The following is a 16,526-nucleotide window of genomic DNA, read 5'->3' as shown; positions in this document are numbered from 1 at the left end:
TACCGTGTTCTTGGATTGGAAGAATCACTAGTGTCAAAATGACTATACTACCCAAAGCAATCTACAGATTCAATGCAATCCCTATCAAATTACCGATAACATTTTTCACAGAACTAGAACAAACACTTTTACAGTTTGTATGGAAACACAAAAGACCCCAAACAGCCAAAGCAATCTTGAGAAAGAAAAATGGAGCTGGAGGAATCACGCTCTCTGACTTCAGACTATACTACAATGCTACAGTAATAAAAACAGCATGGGGCTTCCCTGGTCACTCAGTGGTTGAGAATCTGCCTGCCAATGCAGGGGATACGGGTTCGAGCCCTGGTCTGGGAAGATCCCACATGTCACGGAGCAACTGGGCCCAGGAGCCACAATTACTGAGCCTGCGTGTCTGGAGCCTGTGCTCTGCAACAAGAGAGGCTGCGATAGTGAGAGGCCCGCGCACCGTGATGAAGAGTGGCCCCCGCCTGCCACAACTAGAGAAAGCCCTCGCACAGAAACGAAGACCCAACACAGCCATAAATAAATAAATAAATTTTAAAATGGTCCCCATCAAAAAATAAAAAACCAAAACAAACAAACAAAAAAACAGTATGGTACTGGCACAAATACAGAAAAATAGATCAATGGAACAGGATAAAAGTCCAGAGATAAAACCACGCACCTATGGTCACCTAATTCATGACAAAGGAGGTAAGAATATACAATGGAGAAAAGATACTCTCTTCAATAAGTGGTGCTGGGAAAACTGGACAGCTACATGTAAAAGACTGAAATTAGAACACTCCCTAACACCATACACAAAAGTAAACTCAAAATGGATTAAAGACCTAAATGTAAAGCCAGACACTATAAAACTCTTAACAGGAAAACACAGGCAGAACACTCTATGACATAAATTGCAGCAAGACTTTTTTGATCCGCCTCCTAGAGTAATGAAAATAAAAACAAAAACAAAAGGGATCTAACTAAGCTTAAAAAAGCCTTTATACAGCAAAGGAAAGCATAAACAAAACAAAAAGACAACCCCCAGAATGGGAGAAAGTATTTGCAAACGCAGCAACCAACACGGGATTAATCTCCAAAATTTACAAACAGCTCATGCAGCTCAATATCAAAAAAACAAACAACCCAATCCAAAAATGGGCAGAAGATCTAAATAGACATTTCTCCAAAGAAGACATACAGCTGGCCAAAAAGCACATAAAAAGATACTCAACATCACTAATTATTAGAGAAATGCAAATCAGAACTACAATGAGGTATCACCTCACACCAGTCAGAAATGGCCATCATCAAAAAATCTACAAACAATAAATGCTGGAGAGTGTGGAGAAAAGGGAACCCTCCTACACTGTTGGTGGGAATGTAAACTGGTACAACCACTACGGAGAAGAGTATGGAGGTTCCTTAAAAAACAAAAATAGAGCTACCATATGATCCAGCAATTCCACTCCTGGGCATATTATCTGGAGAAAATCATAATTCGAAAAGATACACACACCCCAATGTTCACTGCACTATTTACAATAGCCAGGATGTGGAAGGAGTCTAAATGTCCATCAACAGAGGAATGGATAAGGAAGATGTGGTACATATATACAGTGGAATATTACTCAGCCATAAAAAAGAATGAAATAATGCCATTTGCAGCAACATGGATGGACCTAGAGACTGTTATATTGAGTGAAGTCAGTCAAAGACAAATATCATATGATATCACTTATATATGGAGACTAAAAAAATGGTACATATGAACTTATTTACAAAACAGAAAGAGGGCTATAGAAAACAAACTTATGGTTCCCAGGGAGGAAGGGGGACAGGGATAAATTGGGAGATTGGGATTGACATACATACACTATCATATATAAAATAGATAACTAATAAGGACCTACTGTATAGCACAGGGAACTCTACTTAGTAAATACTCTGTAATGGCCTACATTGGAAAAGAACCTAAAAAAGAGTGGATATGTGTGTGTGTGTGTGTGTGTGTGTATATGTATATATGTGTGTGTGTGTGTATATATATATATATATAAACTGATTCACTTGCTGTACATCTGATACTTAACACAACATTGTAAATCAACTATACTCCAATAAAAATTATTAAAAAAATTAGATTACCTATACAATAACTTATATACACAGACTATCTAGGAAGGCTATACAATAAACTGCTGTCTTCAGAGAGGTGAGTGAGTAGGCTAAAAAGGGATGGTATCCATCTTCTACTTTATTTCTAAATGGTGTGACATTTTTACAATAAGCCTACATTCAGTATTAGTATTCCTTTTAATAAAAGAGATGACAGTGTTTAAAATATAAAAACAGTAAACTTAAAGGAATTAATCCAAAAGAAATAAATCAAAAAGGAAAAAAAGAGCTCTACCGACAAGGTTATCATAGTCTGATAAAAAGTTTGGAAATTTAAATTCTAGCTTCTTAAGACATTACGAACTTAAACTTCCAATAAGAAAATAGTTAAATAAATCAGAATATTATATCTAATCTGAAGTATTATGTTGTCACCAAAAGGGAACCATAATGTCTGTAAACATGGAATTCCAGGTATACTGAAATATTTATGATGACTAGTTAAAAAAAAAAAAATCAAAACATGTTATGTAAAGGTCAAAATACTAATTTCAGTTCCTCTTGTAGCTATGATGGTTTTATCTTGGACAGCTTTCTTAAACTTTGATTTGTTTCCTCACTGTCCAATCATACACACTGAAATGAGTCTACTGGGGACAAAAGGTATGAGAATACTTTGGAAACACATAACAATGTCCACAGTCCACTGCTTCAAAATTCTACCTTTCATCGTTCTGGGGGGCGTGGAAAAAGTGTGAGTAGGCAAGAAACTCATACTCGTGAGTACCAGCTGTGGAGTTATTAATAAAGCACCTTCTTAATAACCTAGTGAGAAAAGTATTATGATCCCTATTTTACAGATGAGTAAACTAAAGCTCAGAGAGTTTATATTATTTCCACAAGACCATAAATGTTAAGTAAATTTCCTTTCTTTACCCCAGATGTAAAAATCTCTGTCCACGTTAATGTCCTCAGTGTTTGTTGTGGCCTTACTTCAAATAGTTACATACTTTAACACACACTAAATAAATATGTATGAAACCAATTTTAAGCACACCTCTACTTTCAATGAGGTAAGTTTGCAAGCCCTCATTAACCAAAGGAATACTAATAGTAAAAAGGAAGCAGTGGGATTTCAAATTTGTAAAAAGGAAAATATGAGCCACCCAAACTTTCATGTTCAAAGTCCTTCTAAATTCTAAAATAGATTAATGGTAGTAATTCAACATTATAGCTAGTACACCATAACTAGATAAAATTATAACACACAGAACCATACTGTGTAAGCTACAGGAATCTTGCAAGAGAACCAAGTCCATTTGGATCACCAACAGTTAAATCATTTATGATTTTTGTCAATAATTTCACAAAAATGATGAGGATGGATGGCAGACCATAAAATATTGAAGAGTTCACCTGAGGTGAGGTAAAGAAGTAAAGACAGTGAGCCCCATCTATTCTTTCAATCTTTTTAAGATGAAAGAAACTGCAGCAAGTTAAAAAGTTAAGGCAGCAGAGAGGGAAAAGTTTAAAGAGAGAATTTATCTATCTGATAGAGTGAGGTCCCTAAGGGTAAGAAAAAAATTATGCTATCCAAGACCATAAATAGAAAGCCTGGTTAGGAAGAAGACAATTCACACGAAAATGTATCTGTAAGTTTTGGGCAAAATGTGAAGGGTCACCTGTTTTCCCTACAAAGCAGAAGTGCTCAAAATGAATGAAGAGAACTTCAGAAGAGTGATAAAGGTATCAAATAGTTGCTCTGGTGAATGGAAGATAAAAGCTGATCTGGAACAGGAAAAATTGGCAGATTGTATGAAGGGTCCACTTGATGTTGAAGACCATGGATTTCTACAGCCACCAATCCTCCTGGCAGTGTAACTTTTCCCAACAGTATTTAAGAAGTAGCAAAGACAGTTCGATTAATCCAGAGCAGGGAGCAGCTGGAGGTTTATGGTCAGTACTGTTGATTTGTGGATGATATCTGTGCCAGATAGAGAAAGAATATGAAGATGTGCAGGAAATGAGGGACTGATAAGGCGGGGCAAGTCAAAAAGTGAGGTAGGAAAGAGATATTGGAGTTAACTGTGACCACATGGAGATATGGCATGTGTCTGACAAATTCCAATCATACAAAGCAGACCATTATTTTTGAACAAATCTAATTGTTAAGAAACTTTCTCCTGAAGCCTCTTGTAGAAAACAAGAAGAGAATTTTAATGCAACATCATGGAAAGGCAATGATGTTAATACCAACAATGAATGTTTACTGAGTACTTAAGTATATACCAAGCACTGGGTTAGTTGTTTTACATGGATTAATTCATAAATAAGCCCCAGGAGATATTAATGTACAAGAATAAAGGTGGGAAAAAACCAAAATAATTCAGGGGAAAAAAAGAAGACCTGTTCTACCAGATAACAAAATATATTAGCAAATGTTCAATAATCAATAGAGCATAGTACTGGCTAAAAAAAAAGAAACAGAAAAAGGAAAAGAAAAAAAAAGAATACACGACACAGCCCAGAAAGATAAAAGAATTTAACCTTACTCTTTATTACATTAATGCTTTCTATGTGAATTCATTTTAATAAGAAAGATCTCATCACATTAACAATTTTGATTCCTCAGCAAACATTTTTTGCTCATATTAAACAAGAATCTGGTTAACAGATCTAGGAAAAACAAGTTCTTTTACTGTGTTTTTAATCTCAGGATCAGACTGATGTTGGTATTTTCCCATCCTCACAATACATTATTTGAACCAAAAATAAAAGCAGTCTTGTTTAATCTAAAAATGGTTCCCAAACCAGTGGTTTGGAAGACATATAAATCAAATCCACTTATCACTGGAATGGGTTGTTTAATGTTTGCACATAGCACAACTAAATGGGAACTGCTGATCTTTTTAGCCTGCTACCAAGTTCTTGGTTGCTTACCAATGTTTAGATTTTATTAGGGTAATGAAAGAGACCACCAACCTATAGCTGTTCTTATCATCTCCCAGTGTTACAGCTTAGGTTTTCATTAATAAAATCTCTTCAGTTTTATAAGAATTAATATCTGTTTATATGACTTTTAGAATTATATGATCCTATGGTAAGAAACAAGCATATCATAAAAATGGAATCACAAATCAGGGAGAAGAGAATAATTAATATATGAATTTCCTAAGGGAGGAAAAAATCCATGCAGCACATCACCTTGCACTTTCCTCCCAAATAAATTCTAGACTGACTGGAATAAAACATAGGTGGCATTGTTTTCTCGGTAGGGAAAGAATTTTATAGGAAAAGAAAAAAAACTTAACTGACTACATGAAAATGAGAATATCCAAGTATCCTAATTTCTGAAAACAATGTGACTCCACTAATACTACAACATATTAAAACAAATGGTTTTGTTTTTTGCTCATCCAGAGGGCTAAGATTGGAAAAATTATGATTAATGGATTGCAAAAGTTGTGACAAGATGGGACCCTGCTGGTGGGGTGTAAACTGGTATAACTTCCCTAGAGAACAATGTGGAATATTTATGAAGATGCTTTAAAATGCTCAGGCCCTTTGTCCTTGGTAAAAATCACTTCTAAGAATTCTCCTTGAAAGAAATCATTACTTATGGACAAAGAAAGATGCTCAGTCCAGGATTATTTGTGAGTTAAAAAAAAAAAAGGGCAAACAACTAAACATTCAACAATAGAAGAAGAGTCAATTATATATATATGGTACACAAACCATGATGGAACAGTACTCAAAGTTTAAAGAGTAATGACATGGAGGAAAGTGCACAACCTATAATAACTGAAAAGAGCCAACCACAAAATAGTAAAATCAAAAATGTAAGCATTAACTATAGCCACATGCCATGTACATACTACCAAATTTATTTCTTCCCAAAACACTCTGAATATATCACATTTGGTATATGGTACTATCACAGAAAAAAACATTAAAAGACAACACACCAAAAATACTAACAGTGATGACTCAAGGGAGTGGAAATACAAGACATTTTAAGTTTTCTACATTTTAATTTTCTTTTATGGCCTGTATTTTCTTTATTTTCAAAAGAACATGAGCATTACTTTTAAAAGTAACTGACTTTAATATATGAAATCATTATGTTGTACACCTAAAACTAATATGCTGTTTTATATCAAATTCAACTTATCTCAATAAAACTGGAAAAAATATATTAAAAAAATAACTGATTTAACAGCATTCACTGGGTTAAAAACAGGCTTAACAATAGATTAACCAAAAATTGCATAGTATCACAACTAGTAGGAAATCCATGAGACCCCATAGTCAAATTATAAGATTATAAAAAATTGTGCCATGGATTATCCAAAATTAGTTATAATTCAGGACAAACCACCCTCATGTAATTTAGAAAACAAAAGTAACTGCTTCTTCAAAAATGTCTTTACTTATAGCATCGGTAAAATTAAGCCTTATTTCTTTAGAACTTCATTACCTGATGGCATAAGAATGTAACCTAAAAATATGAAAATGAGGAATCACTGCTAAATTTAACAACAAGGGAGTATTTGTAAGAAGGTACACTTACTTGGGAAGATGCCTTATGAGTACATCTTTGCATATTGGTTGCTCAGCCAAAGTGAGCCAAAATTCGCAGGCTTCTAAAGCCACATTTTCATCTTGATCTTGGGTCCTCTGCAGCATGTACTGTAAACAAAGGAGGCTTAGTATTAATCAGTTTAAATCATACAATTAAAATAAACCTAATTTAATTTCAGCAAGTTAACGGTCCTTTGCTATGGGCCTTGCACTTTTACAGAGGTTCTCGACTTAGGCTTTGTATTTTTTAAAAAAAGCTTCCTAATCAATTCTAAAAAGCAGCCAAACTTAAGAACTACTGTTTTAGAACGCTGCCTAATGTAAAGTGTCCAATTCATGTTTATCTGCTTCTATATAGGTGTATACTGTTTCATGAAACCACTGAGATTTTTAAAAAGTATTAATATTCAAACATTGTCTTCATAGATGTATCAAAATAAAAAACACCATTAAACCATTCATAAAATGGACAATCTTTTTCATAACATAACTACCCAAGCTGTCTCTTATAATTACAATTACCCCTTGAACAGTGAGGAGGTTGGCATGCCAACCCTCCAAGCAGTCAAAAATCCACCTATAACTTATAGCCAACCTTCTATATATACGGTTCCTCTGTATCCAGTTCCTCATCTGCAGATTCAACCAATCTTGGGTTGTGTAGTACTGTAGTACATATTTAGTAAAAAGAAATCTGGGTATGAGTGGACCCATGAAGTTCAAACCTGTGTTGTTCAAGGGTCAACTGTATATACTTCCACATATTTAAAAAGATATATACATATTATACAATTAAAAAATTAATTTTTTTTTAACTTGGAAAAAAGTGGTGACATTTCTTTGTCAACTCTAATTTCTAGTCGCCAACAAAATAGGTTTATCATGTCCTTCATGTCCTTTGAACATACCAAGCCAAATCCACTCTTAAGTTGGAGGAACAATCTGATCTCCAAATCTATCCAAATCTACCCCTCTTTTAAAAACCTAACATACCGGGAATTCCCTGCAGCCCAGTGGTTAGGACTTGGCGCTCTCACTGCCAGGGCCCTGGGTTCGATCCCTGGTCAGGGAACTAAGATTCCACAAGGTGCACAGCACGGCCAAAAACCCCCCCAAAAAAACCTTACATGCAAAAACAAAATAAACATAATCAAAGGCATGAATTCCCAATGTACCTGGGACTGAATCTGGGGTCAAGTGATGAATTCTTGAATGAAACATTTCACACGACAAAATACAGCAACACAACTGTTGTGACAGGCTAGCCCCTACCATGTCCTACTACTATGCTGGGTATTGCTGAAGAAAGAATTGTAGCCTTGTAAATTAGGTTCCCCAGCTGTGACGTGGCAAATGATTAAATGTCTTTCTTAACTTTCTGGTTAACCCCAGACTCACTAAACTCTCAACCAACCCCACCTGATTCTTCTAAACACTTTACAGAGAGAATATCTTTCTCAGAGAGAATGTCATTTATCCCCATCTTTTGCTGCTACATATCTTTATCACTACAACTATCTTTCCTTATGTTTTAGAAAAGGAGTTGCTGAACATCATGAATGCTAGCCTTCTTCTAACTGGTCTTAGATGCCATCCTTTAAGTACAACTATATTCAGCAATATGAAAATTAGGTATGACTATAGCAATAATGAGTATTGCCCAACAAATTACTTTGTCCTAATAATAATTATATGTTATTATGTATTCCTTCCTTTAATTACAGCTATCTGTGCTCAACATACTTACAATATCCTAGTAAAATTATTTTAATCACATAAGGACTGAAAGAGAGCCTTTTAAAACCTAAATGGTCTGCTAGAACTCACTATAATGGTTATGTATTTTCTATTCAGAAATTGTTATCACTGTTACCATAAATCAAAAGTTGATCAGATCAATTTACCAGTTAACGGGTTGAAAACAAACTTGGCCTAACCCATATCTAATAAATACAAATAATCTAAATATTTCCTAGTTACACTGGTTAAAAGCTATCTACTCCTTTAAACAACTTTCCCCTCCATAACATCTTATATCTCATGAAAGAAAAATCGCCGTAAAGATAATTTTTAACTTCAAGATGATCATAACTAATTTTTATAGTCCCCCCCCCCCAACAAATGTGACAAATAAATTGGAAGACAGTGGTTTCACACTATACGTTTTGTGCCCAAGATTTTTCTTGAGGGGACGATGAGGAGAAAGCCTTTAAATTGCTTGTATTACCTCAACTATATTATGCATGTGAGGAAGCAGGCGATCCATTCGAACTTCAAGCAACATCACAAGTGCCCGGCACACATTTTTCCGTACCTCTGGTTCTTCATCACCAGCCAATGCAAAGAGATTCTATTGCACAAGAAATATTTTCTTCTAGTTAAGTATTCCAACATACTAGAAAGGTTTATACATAATAAGCAATAATCTGCAAGGTGGCAACATTTAAAGAAACCCTAAGAAGATATTGTACAAATAAAGGCTTATGAATTAACTGGCCCTACTAACACTTTATAGCGTTAGATTATAAAATAAGACAGATGCAGGATGATAACTGCCAAAAATTATGATTTTGGTAAATGATCTAAAGCCATTTTTCAGAGTATGAGTGGTTGCATCTTGAAGTAATCTTTAGTTTATGAGAATAAAACCATGTCATTAGGACATAGGAGCACTCACCCAGATCACCCAGAATTAGAGATAATCATTAAAATACAGTTTGATTTACTCTTCAAAATTACTGTCTGTTAAGAGATTATTCCTACCAACACTGATTCTTAACAGGCATACATTCTATAAAAGCACCAACAATTGGGAAATACATACTGAGTTTCCAACAACGTGACCCTAAACTGCTTTCGTTCACTGAGTCAACTATTGAAAAAATAGTAATAGTAGCAATCGATCTTATGCTGTTAAATTTCTCTACAAGTTTTAAAAAAAAAAAGTCGGAATGAACAATACTGTTTCAATTAACCTTCTCAACTCCAAGATGCTGCTACTCAATTTTACAAGTTTAGACATTATATAACTTGCTAGCAAGTGGGGGAATCTGAATTTGGTTTTCACGAAATCATGGGTGAGTCCACACTCATTTCATTATACCAACAAGCCTCCACTAGAAAAAGCTGTCTCTTGCAGAGGTTCAAGTGGAGATGTCAGAAGTAAAAACAATTAAGCCTTCCCTATCTCACTCCTGAGGTTTTACTTTATTTACACACAACATACACACACATACTGAAAGCAGTAAAAAGATGATTAAAATAATTAAGTAAAATCCAATGTGTTCCCTTGTCTCTTCCCAGGACCACAGAAACATCTCCAAAGAGATGAACCTGAAATCATATTACAAGAAATGGGTAAGACGATGGAAAAATTTAAATATCAAATGCGACAATATGTGAAGTACTGTTGTAGCATTTTTAAAACTTTCATTTCTCCAAGTCCTGCCTCAACTTCTGAGGCTTTCAAAACTCTGTAGTTGCTCTTTTAATTTTACACGGTAAGAATACGGTTTTTCCAGCAGGTGCTGCTTATATAAATCCTTCGTGAAATTTGATATTGTCTTGAGTATGAATACTCAGCTTTGCCAAGGTATGTTATAGCCAAGTATTAGTAACCAATACACTTTTCATCAGTACCGTCACACGTAGCAGGCATGATTTCAGCCCCTGATAAAAACACTGGTGACTGAAGAAAACCAACCAGTTATTGATTTAGCAAATAGCTACTGAGAGCCTACCATGTGTCAGGCGCCTCCTCTGGAGGTTTACTACTCTTACAGGATGAAGAACTGGGTGAATCTTACTGGATTACCAAGTAGCAGAGAAGTATTAATATGGTATTTAACACTAATGGAAAATATTATTAAATGTCAGGAAACGTTCTTGTTCCACTTGCTGAGTGTGGCCCTGTGGAATTTTTATTTTCAGAAAGAATTTATTTTATTCTAAATTATATTTCTGTATAAGATGCTGGTATGTCTATTACTGTTCTCTTTAATAAGCCATGAGAGAAGAACACTAAGAGGGAATACTATTATAGTTACAATAAAAGCTACTACTGCTTCTAAAAATAATAGCAGTAGCTAGCATGTGGAGTGCTTACTTTGTAGCAGGCACTGTTCCAATTTATTTTTAGCCAATACCTTTTAAACAATCCAACAAGGTAAGTCTATTATTAGCTTTGTTTTATAAAAACTGAAAATACCAGTTAAATAAGGTGCCCAAGGTTAACAAGCTACTAAGCTGTGGAGCTGGGATTTGAACACAGGCAGTCTTACTCCAAACTTCTAATACTGTCCACTACCCTCTATACCAAACTAGACTGAAAACACCTTGAAGCATAAAATTTCTTTATGTATCCTTAGCACCAAGCACAGTGCCTGAGTCACAGTAAGTATTCAGTAAAATGTATTTAAGATGCATGTTTTCATTTCAATTTTCAAATGGTTTGAGGATTCTAATAGCTACTACTTGTAGTCTATTGGTAAAAGATGTTTAGAAAGAAGCTTGTCAATTTAAGTGATGAGAAAAAAAAGACATAATTTCCCCCCCTTCTTTCTTGTAATTTCCCAACAGGAATACCAGCAATATGGTCTCTGAAGGACTTTTTTTTTTTTTTTAAAGGAGAGCTGAAAAGGAATAGACTATTTAAATTTCATTTGATGAAAATAAAAGTGAAGTGCCTAAGGAACTTTAATAATCCTTTCACAATCGCTGTTATCAAGCAGAAGTTCTGAAAAGAAATTCTACTGCTTAGGGTTCAATGGCCAAAAAACTATGCTCCTGTTGTCTTTCTGCTTTTATCAAAAAGTTAAAAAGTACCATTAGAAATGCACGCTGAGCTTTAACAGCCAATTTTCCCCCCTGAAACTTCTCATTTTGCATTGAAACCCAATGGAAAAATAGAAGTACTATCCTTTTCATTTACACCTTCAGATTCTTTATCAAATTAAGTTTATTCAACTTCTTCATGTTTCTAACATCACAAACGAGCTGGGAGATTTAATTTCCATATGCAATTTGAACAGTATATTGAGGTAGAAACTTTTATAATCAAGATATTAAACACACACATACCATAATCAATGTTTGCACAAGTAGAAAACTCAGTGAGAGAAAAAGCAGTTTTATTTTCAGTTAACGAGAATCACAAAGTTTATACTGTACCCAATTTTAATACTATCAGAAATAATTTAAATATTGACAGCTCATAATTATAAATTATCGTATTTATAAAATAAAACTACATGCAATGAACAGTTTCTAACCTCCTCAAAAATAAGGTGGCGTGGGGGGAGGACAAATCTTACCTCAATAAAGGAATCAATGTGCAACATCAGAGCTTGAGTTCTACTGATGATAAACTGATTGACACAGGCAACAGCATGAGACCTAGAAACAAAATTCAAAATATACTCATTGAAGCTCTGTTCCATTTACAGAAGACTGGCAAGAATTTAAACGTTCCTCCATAAAAATATTACAGTGTATGTACAGCCATACGTGCACACGCGCACCCTAAAAAGAATGAGTCAAAACTCTCTATGTATTAAACATATTCTTCACATTCTTTCCGTGTTAAGTGAAAAATGCAGGTTGCGGAGCAATATGTTAATGCTACTAAGAAAGTGGAAAAGCATCTGGAAGGACATGTTCGCTCTCAAGAGTGGGAGGTTGGATGGGGACATAACGGAAATTTATTATTTTAGATTTAAAAATAATGGGTATGCATTCCTTCTGAAACTGAAAATGGGGACTGTTCTACAGCCTATGTGTTCTGACATACCTAATCTAATCCCATAGCAATTCTTAATGGCACTACTGTTAAAAATATACCCATAATCTAATCACTTACTACCTCCACTTCTCCTCTAGTCCAAACCATAATCTCCCAACGGGATTATGCCAACAGGCTCTAACTGGTTTCCCAATTTCCATTATGCAAAACCCCACTACCTGTTTGACACACATAAATAAGATCACATAATATCCTTGTTCAGATTGCTCCAGTAGGAATCTACTTTTCCTGCCAAAAGTCAAAAGGTAAATATTTTAAGCTTTGTGGGCCACATAAGACCTCTGTGGCAGCTTTATTACCCACCCGCCCACTTCAACCTTTTAAAATATGAAATCATTTGTAGCTCATAAGTCACGCCTGAATTTGGCCACACGGGTCACAGCGTGCCGATTACTGGCGTAAACACACCCCTGTAATGTGCTACTCTCTACCCCTCTAGCTTCATTTCCTACTGTGCTACAAAATCGTTTTCTTCTGTCACTCTAAAAGGTTTCTTCCTAACTCCAGGGACTTTGTACTGTTGTTCCCTCTTAAGTGATCTTGGCTTTGATCGTTCAGAAAAGACTTGCTACTTTACTTTGTTCAGGGTTTCTGCACAATTGCTGCCTGTGACAAAGAATGTGCTACGTAACACACCTGTGAATCACTACCTAACCCCTTATGCTCGCTATTTTTCCACAGTATGTGTCAACCCCGACAAGGTCCGCCCCACACTGAATTTCAGCCTCACACAAAGGACTTTAAAAGCGTGACTGTTAACCATTATAAATGTAATTAACCATGTAGATGGTGGAGAAGTGTCATAGTCAATGAAAATTTCAGTAGAGTGACATTTCACAGGCTGTCATTAGAGGAGTAGATTTCAATGATCAAGTCCATCTCTATGGAACAGCCAGTTACCTCCTGCCGATCGCAAAAATAGTAGGTAGTGCAAAATAAGGGAGTGGTCAGGTTCGTATCAGAGTTTATAAATTAATTTAATATTGGCTATATAGATACCTTATTTTTGGACTACTGTGCTTGAAGAACTGTAAAAATTTAGGAATCATGATGTTGAGAGGACGATCTAAAACATCACTATCTAAAATCTCAGCAGAATCTTCACAAATCTTCTGAAGGGCACCAAATGCTCCCTGTAAAAGACATTTCAATGATTAGAATTAAAAATGAAGCCATTTTAAAAGCAAATTGAGGAATATTAACTAATTTGTATGGATTAATGTTCCCAGTCCGCATAAAACCTGCATCATAAAATCTATACATTTAATCATCAGCTATAAGAGAAATTTATTATACCACTGAGTTATTTAAAACCTCAGTTTAAATATAATGGTACATTTTAATTTTAGCATTAAATGTCTTAGAATTAGAATTTTATCGTCAGGGACTGTAAATAATATCTAATTAAAAAACTTAACTTCTTAAGTATTCTTGCCAATTTTACGTCAACACTAATTTTTCTCTTATTAAATACCAGTTTGTTAAAACAATGTAAAACTCTATGTTTACGTATAAGTGCATTTAACCATTGTACCACTTCTCTTTTTGAAGAACAAAAGGAGGTCTTAATTATCATCAAAAAATTATTTATATGTAAACCATTCATTGACAAAAGGTGTTAAAAGGGCAGGCAATTCAAATTGGCAATTTCCCCTACAACCACTTTACAACCAAGTGGCTTACCTAGAGAGCTCCTGTATATAATATCTAACCTACCAGTTACCTCAACCACCTACTTTACTCTGCTTATAATTCTATCAGCAGCACCTTGGGACTTATTCTCTACACTACAGGTTAATTTAAGAATACTGTATGACTTAGTAGCTCCACAATTTCATGCTTATCAGTTTAAACTTTTTATTCTTGGAAAGTGCTTGCTTAAAATTTTGGCTTCCTTTTATGTTATCATTATACCAAAGCACTATTTAAATTTTAATCAACTGTTACCTGATGGCTAAATATTATTTTTATTTTAGTTTTTCTGTAAACTTCCAAGGCATTACTAGAAAATGTATATATGAAAATGCAAGATTGTTTTCTTTTTCTTTGAGGGAGGGAGAAGAGTGACTTTTTAAGACTCCTTTTTGCTAGCTTTCCCTCTCCCTGGTCCTCTCTTCCCCAAGTCGGATCTGGCAACAAAATGTTAAGTCAAAAAGACCACCTGATTCCTTTTTATTAGGTTATTTTTGCACCTGCCCTGCCTCCAAGCCTTGCTCTTTTTTGAGAGGGAGATAAGGCACTGCCTTGAGAGGCAAAACACCTAAAATGATTTCTATTTAAAACAGATTTCTATCCAAACTGGAAGCCTGCTAATGAAAGAGATGGTTAAGGTACTCATTAAGTGAGAAATTACAGGAAAACAAATCCATACAGATTCCCTTTCATCTCCCCAAATAGAAAGGTTGCTACTGATTTGATCAGTGGCAAACAAGAGATTATAATTAATATATACTTAAAACTATACTACATATACCTCAGACATACCATACAACAAGAGGCACAAAAACAACTTAGAGACACTGAAAATGTACCCAGTCTGGGAATTTGGTAAATTTAATTAAGCCCATCTTCGAAAAATACTACTTCACCTGATTAAGCTTGACAATTGCTCTGCTGATTACATATACACACACCCAAGAATAGTTTTAAAATACAAAGACAGAAGATATTTCCTTGTAGGAAATATAGTAAACAGGTTTTATAACTTAACGGTCTTTAAACAGTAAGATACACGATCACTAACGTAAAACAAAAAGGTAACTTTAGGCTTCTAAGTTTTGAAGTTATATGTTTCAGAGGAATTATTTTTTCTCAATATTACTAATAAACATGAAAAGAAAAATAGAAAAATTATATATGAAGCAAAAATCCTTACCTCGCAAGTGTTGTAATCTTCAGAATCCAACAGGCTACAGAGTTTTGGTAAGAGGTCAGGCCAATTCTGCAATTCTCCCTTGGAAGCTATAGTTGTAATCAAAATACCTTGAAAGAAAACACACCCCTTTAGGAAATCTGACTGCATTATGTTAGATACTGCCTTGTGAACCACCACAAGCCAATGTGAGTGCTCACGTTTGCACGTTGGTGTGTGTGCACACGCATGCACGTGCACACACACACACACACATACAGTTTAAATGTTCCAAATCAGTGTATGACTTGCAAACCATGTCAACAGTAACATTCACCAAGGATCACTGTATCACCACAGTACATCTGTGGAAACCCCAACATAAATCAGATCCATTTCTAATCTTGTTTTCGAACACTTCACCCTCTTTGTATTTTTAACAAGTACCTGTACAAAAGACTACAACCTGCTCTTCTCCAACAATATCAAGAATAGTTCTACTAATTAAAATTACCCCTATTTTATAAAAATTATATACAAAAGAGTAGAAAGAAATACACCAAAATGTTATTAGCAGCACTTATCACTGGGTGATGAGTATGAGTCTGTTAGATTCAAATAAAAACACATAAAAGGGGTAAGATCAGCTCTCTGACTTAACCTAGGATCAAAGCCATGACTCAGGGCAGGGAGAGAGAAAGTACATAAGCCATTAGCCCAGAACATTCCAAGGATGAATCACTGGCAAAGCAATTTTGGATCATGGAGGCTAGTGGCATAGGCTGACTGATCATGTCACTCTGACTGGATTATTTCAACTGTGTTGTGTGGCTTAGCTGTAATAGCTCAGGATCATGCAAATACAGAAATATGTATGTAACACAAAAATTTTGTATTTTTCTCTGCCTTAGTAAATTTAATATTAGTACCATAATGTAATATGCCTGGTGATTACAGATCTTTTAGCACCTTAATTAAGAGTATAAACTAACAGTAGGCAAATTATATGTAATTCAAAATACTACTCTGTAAAAAAAATTTAAAAGAAGAGAAAAAGTTCTGTCTTCATAGTTATTTTGAGAATTCAGTGAGATAGGCACACAAAGTGCCAGGCATATAGTAAATACTCAATAATTATTATTGAACAGCAAATTCTACTGTCTGTGTATATAAATTCTCTTTGAGTTT

The 16,526-nt window shown here is 34.8% G+C and overlaps 1 protein-coding gene across 5 annotated transcripts in view; it reads right to left on the bottom strand.

The window, feature by feature from the left end:
- Positions 1–16,526, bottom strand: part of TNPO1 (transportin 1) — an 86,768-nt gene that overhangs the window by 27,484 nt on the left and 42,758 nt on the right. For all 5 annotated transcript variants that reach the window (XR_014239405.1, XM_082376036.1, XM_082376037.1 and 2 more), the window contains exons 5-9: positions 15,363–15,469; positions 13,487–13,620; positions 12,000–12,081; positions 8,915–9,037; positions 6,677–6,795 (exon numbers count right to left, since the gene is read on the bottom strand). Coding sequence is in view for 4 of the 5 variants with exons in the window: in XM_082376036.1 (XP_082232162.1) it covers positions 6,677–6,795; positions 8,915–9,037; positions 12,000–12,081; positions 13,487–13,620; positions 15,363–15,469 (565 nt within the window). In the remaining variant the exon portion in view is untranslated. The remainder of the gene's footprint in view (positions 1–6,676; positions 6,796–8,914; positions 9,038–11,999; positions 12,082–13,486; positions 13,621–15,362; positions 15,470–16,526) is intronic.

The sequence above is a fragment of the Balaenoptera borealis genome (assembly GCF_965194805.1).
Source record: "Balaenoptera borealis genome assembly, chromosome: 2".
In the NCBI taxonomy this organism is placed as follows: Eukaryota; Metazoa; Chordata; class Mammalia; order Artiodactyla; family Balaenopteridae; genus Balaenoptera; species Balaenoptera borealis.
This window is presented reverse-complemented; position numbering and strand designations above follow the sequence as displayed.